The sequence below is a fragment of the Vulpes lagopus genome, chromosome 4, assembly GCF_018345385.1.
Source record: "Vulpes lagopus strain Blue_001 chromosome 4, ASM1834538v1, whole genome shotgun sequence".
In the NCBI taxonomy this organism is placed as follows: Eukaryota; Metazoa; Chordata; class Mammalia; order Carnivora; family Canidae; genus Vulpes; species Vulpes lagopus.
Window position 1 is genome coordinate 18,218,515 of NC_054827.1, and position 18,745 is coordinate 18,237,259.

Genomic DNA, 18,745 nt, shown 5'->3' on the forward strand with positions numbered 1-18,745 from the left:
GTTTTAGTGGTCCGGTAAGAAGATCAAGCCAGCCACAACATCCCCACAAGCCACAGCCTGATCCAGAGAAAGACTCTAACTCTCTTCAATCCTGTGAAGGCTGAGAGAGGTCTGGAGAAGCTGCAGAAGAAAAGCTGGAAGCCAGCAGTGGTTGGGTCCTGAGGTTTAAGGGAAGAAGCCATCTCCATAACATAAAACTTCAGGGTGAAGCAGTAAGTGCTGATATAGAAGCTGCAGAAAGTCACCCAGAAGATATAACTCAGATAAATCAAGGAAAGTGGCTCCACTAAACGACAGATTTTCAGTGCAGATGAAAGAGCTTTCTTTTCGAAGATGCCATTTAGGACTTCATTAGCTAGAGAGAAATCAAGGCCTGGCTTCAAAGCTTCAAGGGACAGGCTGTCTCTGTTAGGAGCTAATGCACCTGGTGACTAAGTTGAAGCCAGTGTTCAATGACCAGTCTGTAAACAAAGCCCATGGTTGAGGCCTACAGATCAGAAATAAAAGACTTCTTTCAAAATATTACTGCTCATTAACAATGTACCTGGTTACCAGAGAGCTCTGATGGAGATGTACATGATTCCTGCTGTTTTCAGCCTGCTAACACAACATCCATATTCTGCAGTACATGAATCAAAGAGTAGTTCTTTCAAGTCCTATTATTTAAGAAATACATTTGTAAGGCTGTAACTGTCCTAGACAGTGATTACTCAAATGGATCTGGGCAATGTAAATTAAACCTTCTGGAAGGAATTCACCATTCTAGATGCCATAATCAATTGTGCTTCATGGAAGAGGTCAAAATATCAGTGTTAACAAGTGTGTGAAAGATGCTGATTCTAACACTCAAGGATGACTTTAAGGGGCTTCAAGACTTCAGTGGAGGAAGTAACTACAGATGTTGTGGAAATAATAGAACTAGAATTAGGAGTGGAGCCTGAAGTGGAGGGTGGGTGCCTGGCTCAGTAGAGCATGCAATTCTTGATCTTGGGGTTGTAAGTTCAAGCCCCATGTTGGGTAGATACAGGTGTGTATGAACTGCTGCAATCTTATAAAACTTGAATGGCTGAGGAGTTGCTTCTTATGGATGAGCAGAGAAAGTGGTTTCTTTAGATGGAATCTACTGGGGAAGATGCTATGAAGATTGTTGAAATGACAGGAAAAGATGGAGAATATTACATAAACTTAAGGAGCAGCAGGGCGAGAGGACTGACTCTAATTTTGGAAGTAGTTCTGTGGGTAAAATGCTATCCAACACATCAGTATGCTAAAAAGAAAGGAAATCATTTGATATGGGCAGACTTCATTGTTGTTTTATTTTAAGAAATTGCCATGGCCAACCCAGCCTTCAGCAACCACCAATCTTTATCAGTCAGCAGCCACCAATATCCAGGCAAGACCTTCCACCAGCAAAATGATTATAACTTGCTAAAAGCTCAGATGACAGCATTTTTTAGCAGTAAAACACATTGTTTTTTCAGTCATAGAGCCATTGCACAGTCAATAGTCTACAGTATAGTGTAAACATAAACTTTTATATACCCTTATATGAAACCAAAAATATTTGACTCACTTTATTGCAGTGGTCTAGAACCAAACCTGTAATATCTTCAAAGTATGCCTGTACTACTTTCACACCATCATCAAGTTGAAAAACCATAATTCCAACCATCATTAAGTTAGGGACTGTTAGTATATTAATGAGGTTTGTAAGAGACAACTTGAACTCAAGCTCTATAATGCAATTTGTTTTCAAAATATTCAAATCCATAACTTTCTGTAAATAGCTGGCCCAAACATTATGAGTCTGGGCAGATGAACTGGTAATAAATTAATCAAAGTTATTTAAAGGCACAGGATTCCCTTCTCTGTTCCTTAATGGAAAATGAGCCAAGCAGAGACACCAATGATTCTGAGGAAGAAACCAGATGTATAAAGACAACCAACATTAAAGTAGCAATTAGAATTATATGGCAAGAACAAGAAATGATCACTCTTCCAGACAAGGCAACTAGGCAGCTGTATTTGCACAGTGAAACATGTGACATCCAGAGCTCATTGTTTCTTACAGGTAAAGAATAAACTCTTTATATTAAGTAAAACTGGGCAATAAACAAGAAACATGCCAGTCTAACTTTTGAGTAATATGAGAATGTTTTCTACATAGTATATGAAAGAGATATAGTTAGGAAATAATAGAATTACAGAGTAATTCTATTATTTCTATGTTATTATAGTATAATTATGTTATTTCTAATATTTATATTATTTATTGTTATTCCTACTGTAAGAAAAATGCTCTTAAATTGGTAAGTCCTCCCTGACTAGATGTTGGGTCTCTGTTTTTCATGTCTTAGATTTTTTGTTTGTTTGGTTCTTTTTTTCTTACATTTAAAATTGTCAAGCCATAAATAATTCTGGAATAAATTCTAAGGCATAAATGATTATGTCAGTTTAAATGAAAATGCAAATTCATGGTTGTATGGAGGATATACATTTATTAACAGTGAAAAAGCAGCTATGCAAAGTGAATGTTACAAAATACAAAGAGTACCTGCACAGTCTGGTGAGCTATGTTAAGCATTTTCTCAACCTGCATAAGGTTCTCTCATTTTCACCTTTTCTTCCTCTTTTATCTATAACCAGATTTTCAACCTAAACATTAACGAATAGGAATATTTATTGCCTAAACTTTGAGCAACAGTTACTAAGGAAAGGGTCAAACAAGTTATCTGATCTTCAGCCCCAGAGATTGTAAAACTGAATTATCTTCTAAAATAAAAAAGAGTAGATGACAGCAACTGTAACACAAGTCACAGGTGCTAGGAAAATAACTCCGATAGGATTGGTCTTCCACTGGATTGCACTTTAATCTGCAGGTAGAGAGACGCAGCCATAATATGCGTAAGGCTTGGCTTGAATGTCAATATGAAATTCTCCCCTTTTTGTTCAGAGTCTAGAAAACATACATGTATAGAAACTTAAGTATTCATATAATCTAATTTGTTTCAGCTTCCCAGGAGTCAAACTGGGTAAGAATTCCTGATTCTGAATGGTTATCTGAATAGGTTTTTAAATTAATGTTGGGAGAGCTATACTTCACATAATTAGCAATATAGTAAATGTCCTTGAAGGGAAATCCTCATTTAACACTCCCTGACTGGGCATTATAATTTTACATTGAAGTATATGGCAAATAAGAATTTTGAAGGAATACCAACCAAATTCTTTGGGTATTTCAGTAAATTGTTAATAAATTTTAAAGACCACTAACTGAAACTAATTCTTCATATTTTATTCAACAAAAACCCCATATGACTGAATTGTTAACTGGCTGTGAAGCCTTAGTTGGGTATATTGCAAGTTTGCAATCTAAAGATAATTCACTTTTGAAAAACTGAGTTACTTGGTGATGAAGAAATTCCATACATATTCATTACTTAATACTTCATTTGCAAATCTACTTCTCTCTCACCACACACAGAATCAACTGTTATGCTTTGGTCTTAAAATTACCATCTCAAAAGGCAAGCTTGTCTGAAGACATATAGAGCCTTAACATTCTGGTACATAAAACTTAGTTCTGTAAATCCCTACTTGAGAGGGTTTGGTTCTTCATGTAAAATTTATCACAGTGTTACTTGTTTGTGCAGAAATACTCCCTAATTATATAACTTTTTTTTTTAAAAGACCGTGGCAACATAGATAGGAACTGAATTCTGGAAAATATTTATCTGATAAGGACATGTGTTCTAAACATCCAATTTGAACAGAATATTTACATGCTATAATAACTTCACCAATGTCCTGGATACCTTTATAACTTGCCTGTTCTTGCACAAGAATAAGACATGCAGGTGTCTAGACCCAGCAGCAGCAACACTGACACTATTTGGAAGCCTCGTCTAATGCTGGTCTTACTAAATTCTGTATTTCTCTAACTCTTGCTCTTCTCTGAATATCTGAATCATATAGAAGGGTGACTTTACTGTATAGAATTCAACATAATTTCCAAAAAAAGTACTTTACAGAGAAGTCCAAACTTTATTTAAAACTACATCTTAAATTTAACGATACCAAACATCACAAAGGAAGGGGAAAAAAAATCGACAGAAAAATTTTTAAAAAAAGGAAAGAAAGAAGAAAACCCCAGAGTGTATCAAGACTGGAATCTGTCCAGAATTCAGTTTCTGATGTTTTAAACTGCCACGGGCAGAAATTAGCACACCTATCAAGAATGCAGTGTCAAACTAATTTACATCTTTATACAGATCAAAACAGATGTTTATTTAGTGCCAAGTTCATATATGCATTGACTATGTAAAGCGAGTTAGATGAGCTTCTGAAGACCTCTCATACGCTTTGGGCTCCCACTGTTTCTGAAAAACAGAATAATGCACTGTAAGTTACTGAATTAACACCTTACTTACTAGAATTTAATACTGTTCTCTTTCATTAAAACTTTTAGCATTAAGGTATTATAAAGGAGATATTTAGTTTAAAAATAGGTGATGGTTTCCATTTGAAGATTGCATACTGAGCAGATACTTCTTTTTTTTTTTTTTTTTTTTTTTTTTAATTAACTTTTATTGGTGTTTAATTTACCAACATACAGAAAAACACCCAGTGCTCATCCCGTCAAGTGTCCACCTCAGTGCCCGTCACCCATTCCCCTCCAACACCCGCCCTCCTCCCCTTCCACCACCCCTATTTCGTTTCCCCGAGTTAGGAGTCTTTATGTTCTGTCTCCCTTCCTGATATTTCCCAACATTTCTTTTCCCTTCCTTTATATTCCCTTTCACTATTATTCATATTCCCCAAATGAATGAGAACATACACTGTTTGTCCTTCTCCGATTGACTTATTTCACTCAGCATAATACCCTCCAGTTCCATCCACGTTGAAGCAAATGGTGGGTATTTGTCGTTTCTAATCTGAGCAGATACTTCTTAAGAAAACTCCCCACCAGAAAAGAAAACTATATAAAACTGACTAAATCTCAACCAACAAGAGTGGCTGGGAGGGAAAGCCGGCCAGGAGATGACAAATCCCTGGAATGCTCAAAGCAGATGGAGACAAGATAAAGGGGGTGGGGCTCAGCCTGGACCCATTAGGGGGCAGCAGGTGAGATTCTAACAAGGAGAACTGGGTTCAATACTGGGAAATTAATTGAAAGTTTGAAATTTAGTCTATGCTTCTCTTCACACCTCATTTCTAGGGGAAAAAAAAAACTCTTGTATGATTTTTTTAAAGATTATTTATTCATGAGAGACACAGAGAGAGAGAGGCAGAAGCAAGGTTCCATGCAGGGAGCCCAATGCGGGACTCGATCCCAGGTCTCCACGATCAAGCCCTGGGCCGAAGGCAAGCGCCAAACGCTGAACCACCCAGGGATCCCCAAATCTTATATAATTTGATTAATGAATTGATAAGAGTAACAAAAAGAAAATCGTTTGATTTTGATGTAAGACACATTCTCCTCTGGGTGGCCCAGGGGTTGTGCTATTAGATCCATAAAGAAGGAAATCTGGGATTATCAATTGGCTCTCCAATGAGTCATCTTTACACCAAATGGTCTTCAGAAAAAGTAAGTTTTAACTATTAGTTACAAAAATGTGTTTTTATAACCTTAATGTAAGAAGATAAGTAAGAGTGGACAGAAAAAGCAGAAAGAAAAGGCGGTAGCCGCGGAGTTACGACCAAAGCTAATGGAACTAGAAAACAAATATATTTAAAATAAAGGTCATGAACAGAAAAACCAAAAATAATAAAGATCCAAATGCTCACTTTTCATATGGAAGACAAGAGATGTCTGAATTTTTTAAATTAAGAAAAATTAAAAAAAAAAAAAAGAAAAATTACAAGTATATTAATTCAGAAATATACAAGGTCTCACCCAGAAAAACTAAAAACCAATAGTTAAATGGGATACTGCCAGGTTATCATGAATTCTTTTGTATCTTTCCTTCTTAAATTATGTGCATCTCTTACACTGCTAAAACTCAAGATTTTAAAAACAAAAAAATTATCTGATAATACTATTTTATAAATTAGGCAATGGACCGAGACTTTTTACAGAATTAGGCTTCCCTTCCAGTATTTGGCTTAAATCTTCCAAGTACTAATAATGGATTTAAAAAACAAAATGATGGTACCAAGGTTTGTTAATTTTTCAGTATGATATGGTTGAAACTCTTACCAGGTTCTTTTAGTGTCTGAGAATTCCCAGCTAATTCTTCGGTCTGCATTTCACATAGTATTTCACCAGATAAATGGTTTTTCTGTTGCTCTTCTACCATTTTCTTCCTTAGATCTGCCTTTGAAATGAAGGAAAAAAAAAAAAAACCTGAAAAATCAGTTTTCATCCCAGTAGTATTTGTTATATAAAGACAAGTTTAATTAAAGAGAGCAAAATACCTCTGAGTATATTGTCAGTTTAAGTGGTAAATCTTCAACTTTCACAAAGTCTTCTTCATCAGATTTTTGACTTATGTTACCAGATTCTGCTTCCTGTAAGATAAATTATATTTAATGAAGGCAATCTCTATCTCTGGATCTAAGCCTTTAAAATCATCCATGTCAACAGATAAAATGGATTCTTATATAGGAGTATACATCAGTAATTCTATCCTATTTGGTTTTTCTGTGTTCAGCTCTATGAATAAAAGCAAAGCTGGAGTGCACAGGACAGGTCGTGCACTTGCAGCTATGGGGCATGCTGTCAAGCATTTCTGTCTCCATTTGAAAAAAAAACACAGAGCCAGCTTATTATGCAGGTTACAGGAAGAAACAGTAGTTACACTGAGGACTAAAACAGAACAAGAATTCTGGTTTTTTGATAATTTTGTGGAATCCCATCAGAGTGTATGCAGCAGAATATAAGTAAACATTTACAGGCTTTCAGTATCAACTCTATGGAAGTTGAGAAAGATGAAGCATGAATCTAATAACTCACTTCTGTGATCACTTCATTATTCTCCTACTTCTCCTTTCTGATTTTTAATGGTATCATTTTATCAATTACTCAAGTGGAAACCTTAGATTTTTCCTCTTTCAACATTTCTCACCCATCTCTATCTCTCATTAAGCTTGTACTTGATATTCCTATGGTAAGGGAGCCTCCTAACAGCATTCTTGACATTATCTTACACAGTCATCATATTCATCTTCAAAAACCATGACTTCAGCCATTTGTTATTCTTGTGCAAAAACCTTTAGGAGTGTCCCTTGCCTAAATTTCAAATTCAAGTCCCTCTATCAGACTTAATATCAACTGACTGCTTCCTAGAGCAACTCTGTAACAGAGGTAACTTTCAGAGTTGTAAATGCTAATTTTTTGTTTGATGAAGCCATCAAAACAGTTAAGTTACTCTACTGTTTTTGAAATATTAGACTTCCTTAATGAGAAATTATGAAATCATAATTGTAAACTATATCTTTAGGAAGAAAACTGATGTTAATTAACAAAACAAAACAAAACACACATTCTTGCTTAGACCTAAAAGTATATTGTTAAAAATCCCTCAATTTTCGCCAAGTCTATAAAACATAATTCAAGATCCAAAAAATAACTTACAAAAAAAAAAAAAATAACTTACTTGCTATAAAATTAAACTGAAATGAAAATGTCCAGAGTAAAACTTACCTACTTACATCCTAGGTACAGATTTGCTACCATATATGTCTTTCATTTGCCATATATAGAGAAGGAGTCTACTGCTATCAAACTGTAAACTTTCAGGTTTATCAAAGATTTATGAAATGTTCTAAAACTATTGAGATGTCAAGCATGGGTTCTGTAAGAGATTAATGATGATTCACAAATTTGTTCAAGATCTGAACTTGAACTCTCTCAAGGTTGCCACCTAAAAATCAAGATCTGGGTCATAAATTTATAAAGAAGAATAGGTTTTGAGATGATCATCCTAATTCACTATCACCCTTCTGTTCAAGTTTAAAGTAAGTTTGAGTAAGAAATATCTTTCAGCAGTTTCTAAATCTAAATACAAACACAAACACACCTAGTCTGTGTTTACAGACTGAAAATGTTAACCTGAAAATGAAGAAATATGCACGGAAATGAAATGTAAATGATACATACATAGTCATTCACTAACACTGGAGATTCAGTATCAGGACTTCCAGCCAGAGAGCTTTCAGGAGTTTCTTGAGCAGATTTAACTTCTTTGACTGTAGGCACCAAGGTTTCGATTTCAGGTAAAGGCAAAGGGTTAGGCTGTTTAGATGAATCGATGGTAGTCAGAGAGTCTTTTTGGACAGCGCTATTCAAAGGCTGCTCATTTTCCAAGATATTGAGGTAACAGGGTTTCACAGGAGTACTATCTTGGTCATCTGTTATGAAAAGAAAGTCTTATCATTAGTGTAATGCAACAGCTGTTAAATTTTAAAATTACACCAACTAGTATGTATGAATGAATAATCAAGACATTTAAGACCCAAAAAAAGAGACAATTATAAATTTTTCCTTATCAGTGATTCCTAAAATTATTGATCAGATTTAACAGAGGATGTTTTAAAAATTAGACTCTTGACATCCACCCAATTTCTAATGAAGCAGGATATTCATGAGTAATACCCAGGAATGGGTATTCTAAAAAATCCCCCACATTTATATCTAAAGATACTTTCTTGTAAGATTTTTTTCTATGTGTTTAATTATTTATCAGCTTTTCTCGAGCAGTTGTTTGAAGGAAAAAAGTCCTGTTTTCTACAAAGGATTTAGGGGAAGAAAAAAAGACATACATCAGGTCCAAAAATACCTTCAAACTTACATTAGCTAAGAATTAATTTTTTTAGCTTTTAAGCACATTAAGGGCACTTTAGATAATCTTAAAATTGAACACTTTACATTTCTTGCCTTTACTAGTAGTGGGATCTTGTTCTGATGGGACATTTTTGCTTTCTCCTGATTTTTCAAAGTCATGTTGTAGTACCTAGAAGGAAAAAGTGATGTCTTAATAGCAAGGCCTAAAATATATGGCCATTATATAGGAGATGGTTAAGAATGTAAGGTTGTCTGTCCAACCTGAGACTTTCATACAAGGGAATTTAAAAATATCTTCTGAAAGTGTTCAAGAAGGCGGCTGTAGTTGAAACTTTAAGATGGCTAAGTAAAAAGGTTTTACTTTTTCCTTAACCTCAAAATAATAGAGAACTAGAGTATTATGGATTCCACTGGGTTTTTTTTTTTTTTAATTTTCATATTAGACTCTCTTGAATGAAACTAAGAGACATCCATTTATTTGTAGATGTTAAGTGAATGGAAGAGTTGAGGGGGGAAAGATAAAGCCTAGTGCCTTTAGCAGGAGGAGAGAACAAAATCAGAATCCCCTCATGCACGGAAGGGGAATAGTGTGGATGAAAAGAAGGTGGTGCTGGTGGTTCCTGAAAGCTGTTTAAAGAAAATGCAAACACTGAAGTTCCCTCCCCCAACTTTGACAGAAAATGGGAGACCATATTTTGGATAAGTTGAACTAGTAAGCCTCAAACCTCGGGGGTTGCCAGGGTTAAGGGTGGGGTGCAAAAAGCACAAATAAGGATAGGGTAAAATGTCATGCTGAAAACAAGGATTCAGCACAAGTCTTTGAATAGTGATGGTACCTTCAGCACCATGCCCACATCTAGCTCCTGAACACAGGCAGCCAAGAAGTATAAATATAGACCTCCTCCTAGGCAGGAGGAGAATAGAAGACCCTTTGCAAAAACAAACCACTCCGGAGAAAAGACCAATAGCTATCAACATTTGGGATTTTCTGTCAAAAAGCTATCTAAGCCTGACAGCGAAGCCCAGAGCAAACTCAACTGGCTTTCTAGTGTATCTTTTTAGTATAAACAATGAAGGCACCACTGACATTTGAAGAAAGCCTCCAGATGGGTAAGAGAAGATAGTGCCTCTCTAACAGCATGCTATAAAAAAGTAATCAAAACAAAAATATTTAGAAATTAAAAATATGACATTTGTATAAGTATTAAATCTTCCAGAAAGTAAAACAACAACAACAAAAAGCAATGGGAGAATAAAAGGAAGAGGAGAAAATCAGAAAATCAACCCATGAGGGCTAATAATGTCTGACAGTATTAATTCCAAGAGGAATGAAAGAAAAACAGTGGGGAAGAAATACAAAAAAAAGAACATTTACCAAAATAAAGGACATGGTTATTGATTACTTACAGACCCACTAAGTACCCAGTAGAGTGAATGAAAGTAGAGGCACAACAATGTGTATCACTGTAAAACTCCAGAACTCCTGGGGGCGGGGGTGGAGGTGGGGATGGGGTTATGTGGGAAAGAAGTAAGATACAAAGAATCAGAACTAAAAAAGGCATTAGCCTTCTCAACAGAGGCACTGAAAACTGGAATACAAAGGAGTAATGCCTCAAAAATTTGAGGGAAGATAATGGTTCAACATGGAAGAATTTAAAGATTTTCTTAGACATTTAAAAAGTCTCAAAATATTTATCATTGACGCACTCTTTCTCAGAGAAGTACTAGAGATCTGCTCTACCAAAATGAGGTAAAAGGAGAAGACTGGATTTCAGAAACAAATGGAATAAAGAATGACAAGGGGGATTCCCAGGCTGCTAGCTAGTGAGCAAGTCTAATGAAGAGCCAAAGCCAGGATGAAGCAGGAAGGGTATGTGCAGAAAAGTCTACTGAGAAGTTTATACAGCTATTGGTGGGCAGAACAAAGACTTCGGTGTGTGTCAAAGAAAATTAGGCAAATAAAAAATTGAGACAATTACTAATTTCAGGTGAAAAAATTGTATAAGACTAAGCTTTTGCTTAGTTTGGCAGTCAGTAATATTTATGTAGTCTGATAAAATCTATGGTTAAATGTAGATTTAAGCAAAAGATACAACTGAATGAGGATAGGATTAATATAATTAAATGAGTCATAAGTGATCTAAAAAGTCTTCACCTACTATAATAGGAAGTCAAAAGAGAATGTCAAGTGCATAAGTGAATAAATAAAAATACACACATGCTATTCAGAAATAGAGAGTCAAATAGCCAAAGAAATCATACAAAGTGCTGCCTGTGGGACAGGATGAAGTGGAGGTAGCAAAGGGAATGATTTTGTTATATACTATTTCCATGTATAAGTAGGAAATACATAAAGATAAATGAAAACTCCAGATCTTCCAAGTAATGTCAGTTTTTAGGACTTGTTACACACACAAAAAAGAAAAAAAGATTAAAGTGTTATACATATAAGCATTGCTAAATACAAAAATAAACTAGTGTTTGAGATTTCAATAAGGGTATTAATGAAATTTGTTTATTCATGAAAACAAGAACAAGGAAGCTGTAAATTTTGACATCTTTAAAAAGATCTGCCTTCAGTAATTAAAGAAGACTGGAGGAAGATGTGTTGGTCTGGACTGGAATACCTGATCATCATGTTCAGTTTCTTCTGTAGCTTCAGTGTTAGCCTGAAGTGACGTCTGGACATCCACAGGTCCCTCTTCAAATTCTTCTATTTCTTCATCCTCATTCTCGTCTTCCCCACTTCCATAATTAGTCAAAGCCTGAGTTTCAGCTTTGGACAAGTCTAAGTTAATTAACAGAGATTTTAGTAAATTTCCAGCACTGAGTCTTAATAGAAGCTACCATGTACTGCATTCCTACATTACGCAAGTCCTTTACATATGGTATCTGAGATCTTCAAAAGAGTAAGCAGGACAGTGTGGTGCTGAAAGGACAGGTCATTTGGTCAAGTCCACACCAGACTGTTCAGAATTGTTGGACACACAATTCTACGTCCATTACACTCCGCCCAACTGTTTGGATAAGTGACCTAAAAAGGGCTAACGTATACACCCGGTATGGAATCTTTACACTTACTAATAGACACCGGACATTCTTCACTTTCTTCATCTTCCTCTTGATCAGAAACATCTGATCTCACATTTTTGGGACCATCACCATCATATATCTCAGATGTCTGAGTCTGCTTAACTGTTTCAGTTTCATCCTTGTCCTAGCCACAAATACATGTAATGAATTCCTTAAAATATATTTTAAAATATATAGAGTAAACTTATCACAAAAATTAGTATCTAATATAAATAACAAAGTTTTTTTAAAAGAAAATTAAGTTTTGTCAGAAGAAAGGACAACTGATAATAAAGTTTTCTCTCAAACAGGGTAAAAGCTGTTAAAGTTATTTAATCTTTTGTCTCAAAAGCATTATATTTAGACATAAGTTAATTAGCCACATACTTTGTCTTCATCATCAATTTCTCCAGCAGGTGAGCCATGATCTCCTTCAAGAATCCTTTTGGCCTACAAGCAAATTAAGCAGAATTTAGGGATGACCTTTCTCAGGAGTAAATTTAGATATTCAGTAATTTAACAAATGCTGCATTTTTACCACAATCCAAAGAGTTGAATGCTTTCTTGAATTCTTTCCAAATTAAACTCTTTCATTAAAATCTTTTAAACTAACCAAACTGCCTACCAGACATCTCCCTAAATAATGAGCAGCTCTAATTCAGTAATTCTAAAACAAAAACCTTGACTTCCTCCCCAAACCTCAGCCTCCTTCAGTTTTCCCAATCTCAGTAAATAGCTCTTCAGTGCACAAGTCAGACACCAGGAACCAGCCTGTGCTCTAACTGTATTATCCACGTCTCAATCACAAGAATGCTTCACTGACTGGATCGTCAAAATGCTGGTGTGCACTGGAAGCTAATCACATTTCCTCCTGGACTCGTCCAACAGCCTTACCACTGGTCTCTGCTTCCCTCTCTTCTATCCTACAACTCAAGTATAATATAACTAGACAAATCTTCTGAACTGCACATGAGATATCACTCCTCAATTTCAAAATTTTCCATGAGTTTCCATCATGCTAAGAATAAAATCAAACAGAAGGTCCTTACCATGGTTGCTGAGGCCCCATACTTTTGGTCTTACCTACCTAGGTGACCTCATCTCCTACACTCTCACCTCACAGGAGGTGTTCCTGCTGCCCTGGCCTTCTTTCTGTTCTCCCAAATGGTCAATTCTGCCTCAGTGTCTTTGAACTTATAGTTCTCTCTGCCTGGAATGTTGTTCCCTTTCACTTTCATTATAAACTGTCTTTCATGCGTTAGTTCATACTTCACCCACTCAAACGGCCTAACAGGACTGCCTATTTTTTTTTCCTTTAAAGATTTTATTCATTTGTTTATTAGGGACAGAAAGAGAGGCAGAGACATAGGCAGAAGGAGAAGCAGGCTTCCTGTGGGGAACCCGATGCAGGACTCAATCCCAGGACTCCTGGGATCGTGACCTGAGCCAAAGGCAGATGCTCAACCACTGAGACACCCAGGCATCCGAGACTGCCTATCTTAAAGTAGTCTTTCCGATAATTTATTATGGTTTTATCCTGTTTTATTTTCTTCAAGCTTTTAGCAATAGCTCGAATGATCTGAAACTTAATCTAGGTCAGAAGTGAAAGTATTAAGTGTGAAATGGATGGCTTGAACCTTACTTTTTAGGTTTCAGGGAGAAGGGTTTTCTCCTTGTGTTTTGGGTCTCAACATGCTTTCCTTCTCATTATTAGAGAGTCAAGAGAAGGGAGAGGTCTAAGGTAGAAATCTTCTGGTGATGCCTCAAGTTAAGGAGAAAAACCCCATCCAATTTCATATGGAGACCAATTTCATATCAAGACCAACTTAATAGGGTGAAAGAAGCTATAGAAATGTGCAACCAAAGCCTTAACTTGTAAACAAGCATGTGTGTTGGCCTGAGTGATAAATATTCCTGGCAGATCTGAGATCTATCGAGGTTGAAATAGCTACTGCAGACAGCTGGCCAAGGATCAGATCCCAGTCTTCCTCTCTTCTCTGAAGACTTAAGTGACAGTAAGGTAAGATGTCTGATAATTCCTGTCACCAATTCCTGTCTGCATTCCTGATCTTTTAGCCACTGCTGTTATATCTGAGATTCAGTGTGTGGCTAGCATATGTACTGACTTATGTAATCTGATTAAGTGCCATGACTTAGAAAATACATTGGCTGAGGTCTAGTATAATTTTAGTTAATAATGATCAAGAACTATATTTTTAGGCTTATTATCTACTCCTAAAATCAAAATGAATGTCACTTACCTCTTTGGCATAAGACTGTATCACTCCAGCTGCTTCTATTTTCCTTTTGCACTTCTGTTTAACAGTTATACTATTATTATCCAAATCTTGCATGAGCTTAAAGAAAGCCAATTCATTAAATAACACTTCAGATATCTCTACAAGAAGATCTTCTCCACAGTCTTTCAGTTTTCTGCCAGCAAATTTTGCCAGTGAATCCTATTCAAAGGTAAACCAAGTAACTTTAAAGATAAACTTTAACTGTGAGTAGAGCAGTACAGAGGATTAACAAATTTAAATACTCAGCGAAAAACAATTTTATTACTTTTTAGTGTGGAAAAAAAGCTAAAACTAATGGCTAAGATCAAGCAGACTCCGCACTGAGCATGGAGCCCTATGCTGGGCTCCATCTCAGGACCCCAAGACTATAACCTGAGCTAAAACCGAGAGTTGGACATTTAGCCAAATGGACCACCCAGGCACCCAAGATAGTTAATATTCTAAGTAGGAATCATGCTAGTCCTGCTTAAAGAGTATACAAAAGGAAGAACATGTGATCATCCACAGCTTTTGTCCTAATTAATAGAACTGGTAGCCACAAATGAGCAACCCAGGGGATACATATGTACCACAGTGAGAAGCTGAGGTGCCCAGAGAGGATATTACAAAGTCTTCTCTAAATGTTATATAAATGTTACATAAATGTTATATAAAGCCAGCCAGTCATTCTAATTTAAACTTTCCCTTCACAATCAGTTTAAAAACAATGGCACTTTAGCTCTATTCAAGTTGAAATACAGCATCTTCAAATGAATAAGCCAACTACATTCTACACTTTTATTTTTTTAAATATAAAACTGCAGTTCTTTTTCTTCCTAAAAGTATGGACTGTGCCATTTAGAAAACAGGTAAACAACTATGTTCTGTGTCTCCTCCTTCCAAAAAACCACCTTATCTAGCACAATCTTGGAAGAAGTACAAATGAAGCTGCCTTGTGAAAAAAAAAAAATTCACTGAATAGGTTTCTTAGAGAAAAAGTAGAAGATGGTATTTTAAGCTCTACCTCATGAAAGATTTTCAGTACTCTGGGCAAGATTTACTATAAACTGAACTTTATTCTTCTCTAGGTTCCTTTGTGGGGGGAAAAAAAGAATCAGGAATAGCATTAAAAGAAAAGCAGCCAGATTTTCTTAAGGAAAAAAAAAAAAATATTTCCAAATTAATACTTTGGCATCTGTCTCAATTATGGTAACAGTAGACAAACTGAGGTAGGATTACATGGATCTTTATAAACAAAAATACAAAAATATTTAATTATAAATGATTTATCTTTGAGCCTGATTCTAGAATGGAGTTATTTCTTTCTATAGGAATAAACTACTTAAATTTATAAAAAATAATATCCTAAACATTGTTAAACTGCATAACACATGTCTTATATTCTTTATAGATTATGTGTTAATAAAATTAGAGACAGCACAACTTAAAATCTATTATTGAATTTATAGTTTAGCCTTAATAAAAACAAAATGGAAAATTATAGTGGTGGAAATTTGCATCAAGCCTAAGGTTTTTAGAAAGTTAATACACAAAGTGATAATACTCTCTCTAAAACACAAGAATAAGAAGGAACAGTTTTATGGAAAATTTTTGTAATAAAGATGAAAAGAAAAACCTATTTCCTAGTTTGGAGTAATAATAATACAAGTCACTGAACTATCTCAATGGAAAAAATACATGAGTGTGTTTAAACTGTAAAGATGCTTATCAGATGAACTAAGGTAGCCTTACTTAACAAAGGGATTCTCAACCTCAGCACTATTAACAGGCCACATGATATTAGTACCAGCCACTTCCTGCCTGAAAAATGTCTGCAGGCATTGCAAAATTGCCCTCAGTTGAGAACCATGACCTTAACATTAATTTAAAGTTACTCATACAGCCTAAGAAGTCTCTACAATCAACAGTTTTCTAGTTTCTATGATTTCCCACACTGATAAAAAATTATTTTAGAAAATATCATAGAATTACTTTCTAAACATCCCAACCTTGAAATGTTCTTACTGGGAAGGAGAAAAATCAAAACAAAATTTTATCATAGTTTGGACAGGCCTTAGAAATTATCGAGTCAAATGAAGATGCAGGCCCTAATACAATTTTTTTAAAACCAGGTAAAGGAATAACCTAAAAAGGTACTGAAATGTCTTCCCCAAAGGATGCCAGAATGAATATTTATTTGAATATATTGCGTACTGCCAGAAAATGACAACAAAAAGTTCCAAACTAGAGGGTAGGCCATATAAGTATAAACTCTTACCTGTAATATACTTCCAAGTTGTTTATGAAAGAACTTCACAAATTCTTTGCTCTCATCATTTTGCTGGGTGAGGGTCAAAACCATACGCCTTACTGAAGTTAGAAGTTGAGAAGAGCATACTTCATCCATGTGCTCCTGAGAAAAATCATAGTTGGTTAGGATATAAACTTAATATTGTTTTAAAAATATTAATTCACACGATTTTTTTTTCTTGCATAGATGTTTCTCAACATTCAGATATACATTTACAAATATACATTCATAGGAAGAGCCAAACTCCTGTACTACAAATGTTAGGGATTTGTGTATTCTGACCCACCACAGCAGATTAACAGCCAGTAAAAGAATCAGGCTGAATTAATACTTTTTATCACTTCTTTTCTATATCTTAAGAATTACTCATGCCATGGTTTCCATATGGCCTGTCTTCCCATTTGCAGTTCAGTTCATTTCAACCATGTTCTTTCAACTCACCTGCTCCCCACTTGCTCCATGGGTCTTCTAACTCAGCTTTCTCAGTCTTGGCATTAGGGACAGTCTGTGTGGTGTAGGATGATCAGCAGCACTCTGGCCTCTACCCACTAGATGCCAATAGCACCCTCTACTCTCCTAAGAGTCCTGAGAACTAAAACTGTATGTAGACATTACAAAATGTTTTTAGTGTCAAAGTTACCCCCAGTTGAGAACCATTGTCCTAACTTCCCTAACAAACCTTTCTGGGCAAATCTCTTCTCCCTCATCTTCCTTTAGAAGCATGTGCAAGCTACCTAATAATCCAAATCATGGTTTACTTGTGGAAGTGAGTCCATAAAACATCCACATCAAGTATATCATGATTCTAATCCCTCTTCTGCTGCTAAACTCATTTGGGCAGATCTTCTAACCTTACTCAGGTAAGTTTATGTTCTGGTTTTCTGTAGAAATGTGTAAAATGAGGTGGCTAAACCAGATGATTTCTAAGGTTCCTTAAATTGAAGGATTTAAGGTCATTTTTGAAAAAATCATGTGACAGAAAAGGTAGTTAAAAAAAGGGGGGGGGAGAACAATCCCTTGTCTTCAAGGGCTCAAACAGCAGAGGAGAAAGTCAGATAGATGAATAATCACTACATGCTATGCACTGTCCAACTGATAACACTTTTTAATTCCAGGGGCTATTTCTTATTTATCCCCTAGTACTGGGACCAGCTCACAGGAGACACTCAGTACTTGCTGAATGTACAGATATCCTAAAAACAGCATAAACCAGGTTCTGTAAGTAGCTGTGGTAGCAGATTGGAAACAACAATTATGTCTGAAGAAAGGATATTTTAGCCAAGCAGAAAAGAGTGAAGCATTTAAATTTTCGGTAATGGCAAATTGTACTAAGGGCTGATATATGAAAATGCAATGGCAGGAATAGGAAATACTGAGTAATTTGAAGTGAGTGAGTGGAACAGTAGGAGAGTGGGGAGAGATAAAGTTGGGAAAGTATGTATCAGGTCCAGTAGTGAAATCTCTTGAAGGCTAAGGAGTCTCCTGAGTAAACATTCATTTCATGCCCATTATGATAGGCTGGCTAGGCAAAATATGAGAATCTGAGTTAAGATTATATATTGGAAAGAAGAAAAGTGATTGCTCTTAAGGTGAAAATCAATTTTTGACTTCTGGTGACAGAAGCTGTGAGAGTCAAGAAGTCTAGCTTAGGTGACTGATTATAAGTCTAGCTTATAATGCTGACTTTAACAAAGAAGTTCTATAATCCTACCAAGAAAGTCAAGATTTGAAGTGAAATGAGACATAACAGTTAAAATCTAATCATTAGTTCTACTCATTTGTTGGCCTCAAAAACTTCCTGAAATGCTAAATTTAGTAAGTGAATATTTATGAGAGGACATCAATTAAATCAGACACAAAATGTAAAAGCAATAAAATTTCCTAACTGCAGATGACTGCATTCCCTAAGCATAAAGCTAAATCATCTAGATATTTTAAATCCCAGAAAATAATTACATAGTAAATAAATATTGCTACCAATAAAGGTTTATAAGGTTTTGATATTTTTACATAAAGCAGGCGTAGTGGTTAGAATTGATTTGTTTATAATAAGAAGGGAAGTTAACCATAAACCTAGATCCCCAGGAGATCCCCATAACTCAGTGAAGTTCACATAAGAAAGAAATAGATGAACTCTGGGTTCTTTTAGTCATATAACTTGCTAGCAGATGCCTCTTGTGCTGATTAAATTCTTACCCTGTGGTGACAAAGATGCTCTTCTAAGTATCATTATCATCTGACATTCTTAAGCATTAAAGCAAAACTTTGCTAAGCTGCAACTGGTTGTCATTAGGATTT

At 35.5% G+C, this 18,745-nt stretch overlaps 1 protein-coding gene across 24 annotated transcripts in view; it reads right to left on the reverse strand.

The window, feature by feature from the left end:
- Positions 1 to 2,478: 2,478 nt before the first annotated feature.
- The window catches only part of PCM1 (pericentriolar material 1), an 80,674-nt gene continuing 64,407 nt past the window's right edge, over positions 2,479 to 18,745 (reverse strand). For 22 of the 24 annotated variants that reach the window (XM_041751267.1, XM_041751278.1, XM_041751268.1 and 19 more), the window contains 10 exons: positions 16,415 to 16,549; positions 14,119 to 14,316; positions 12,245 to 12,307; positions 11,867 to 12,002; positions 11,413 to 11,573; positions 8,870 to 8,954; positions 8,102 to 8,352; positions 6,418 to 6,510; positions 6,200 to 6,317; positions 2,479 to 4,379 (listed from right to left, as the gene is read on the reverse strand). In XM_041751267.1, the coding sequence (XP_041607201.1) occupies positions 4,354 to 4,379; positions 6,200 to 6,317; positions 6,418 to 6,510; positions 8,102 to 8,352; positions 8,870 to 8,954; positions 11,413 to 11,573; positions 11,867 to 12,002; positions 12,245 to 12,307; positions 14,119 to 14,316; positions 16,415 to 16,549 (1,266 nt within the window). In that variant the 3' untranslated portion in view covers positions 2,479 to 4,353. Of the gene's footprint in view, positions 4,380 to 6,199; positions 6,318 to 6,417; positions 6,511 to 8,101; positions 8,353 to 8,869; positions 8,955 to 11,412; positions 11,574 to 11,866; positions 12,003 to 12,244; positions 12,308 to 14,118; positions 14,317 to 16,414; positions 16,550 to 18,745 lie in introns of those variants that run through there. The other 2 variants (XM_041751263.1, XM_041751274.1) reach the window with 2 other exon arrangements.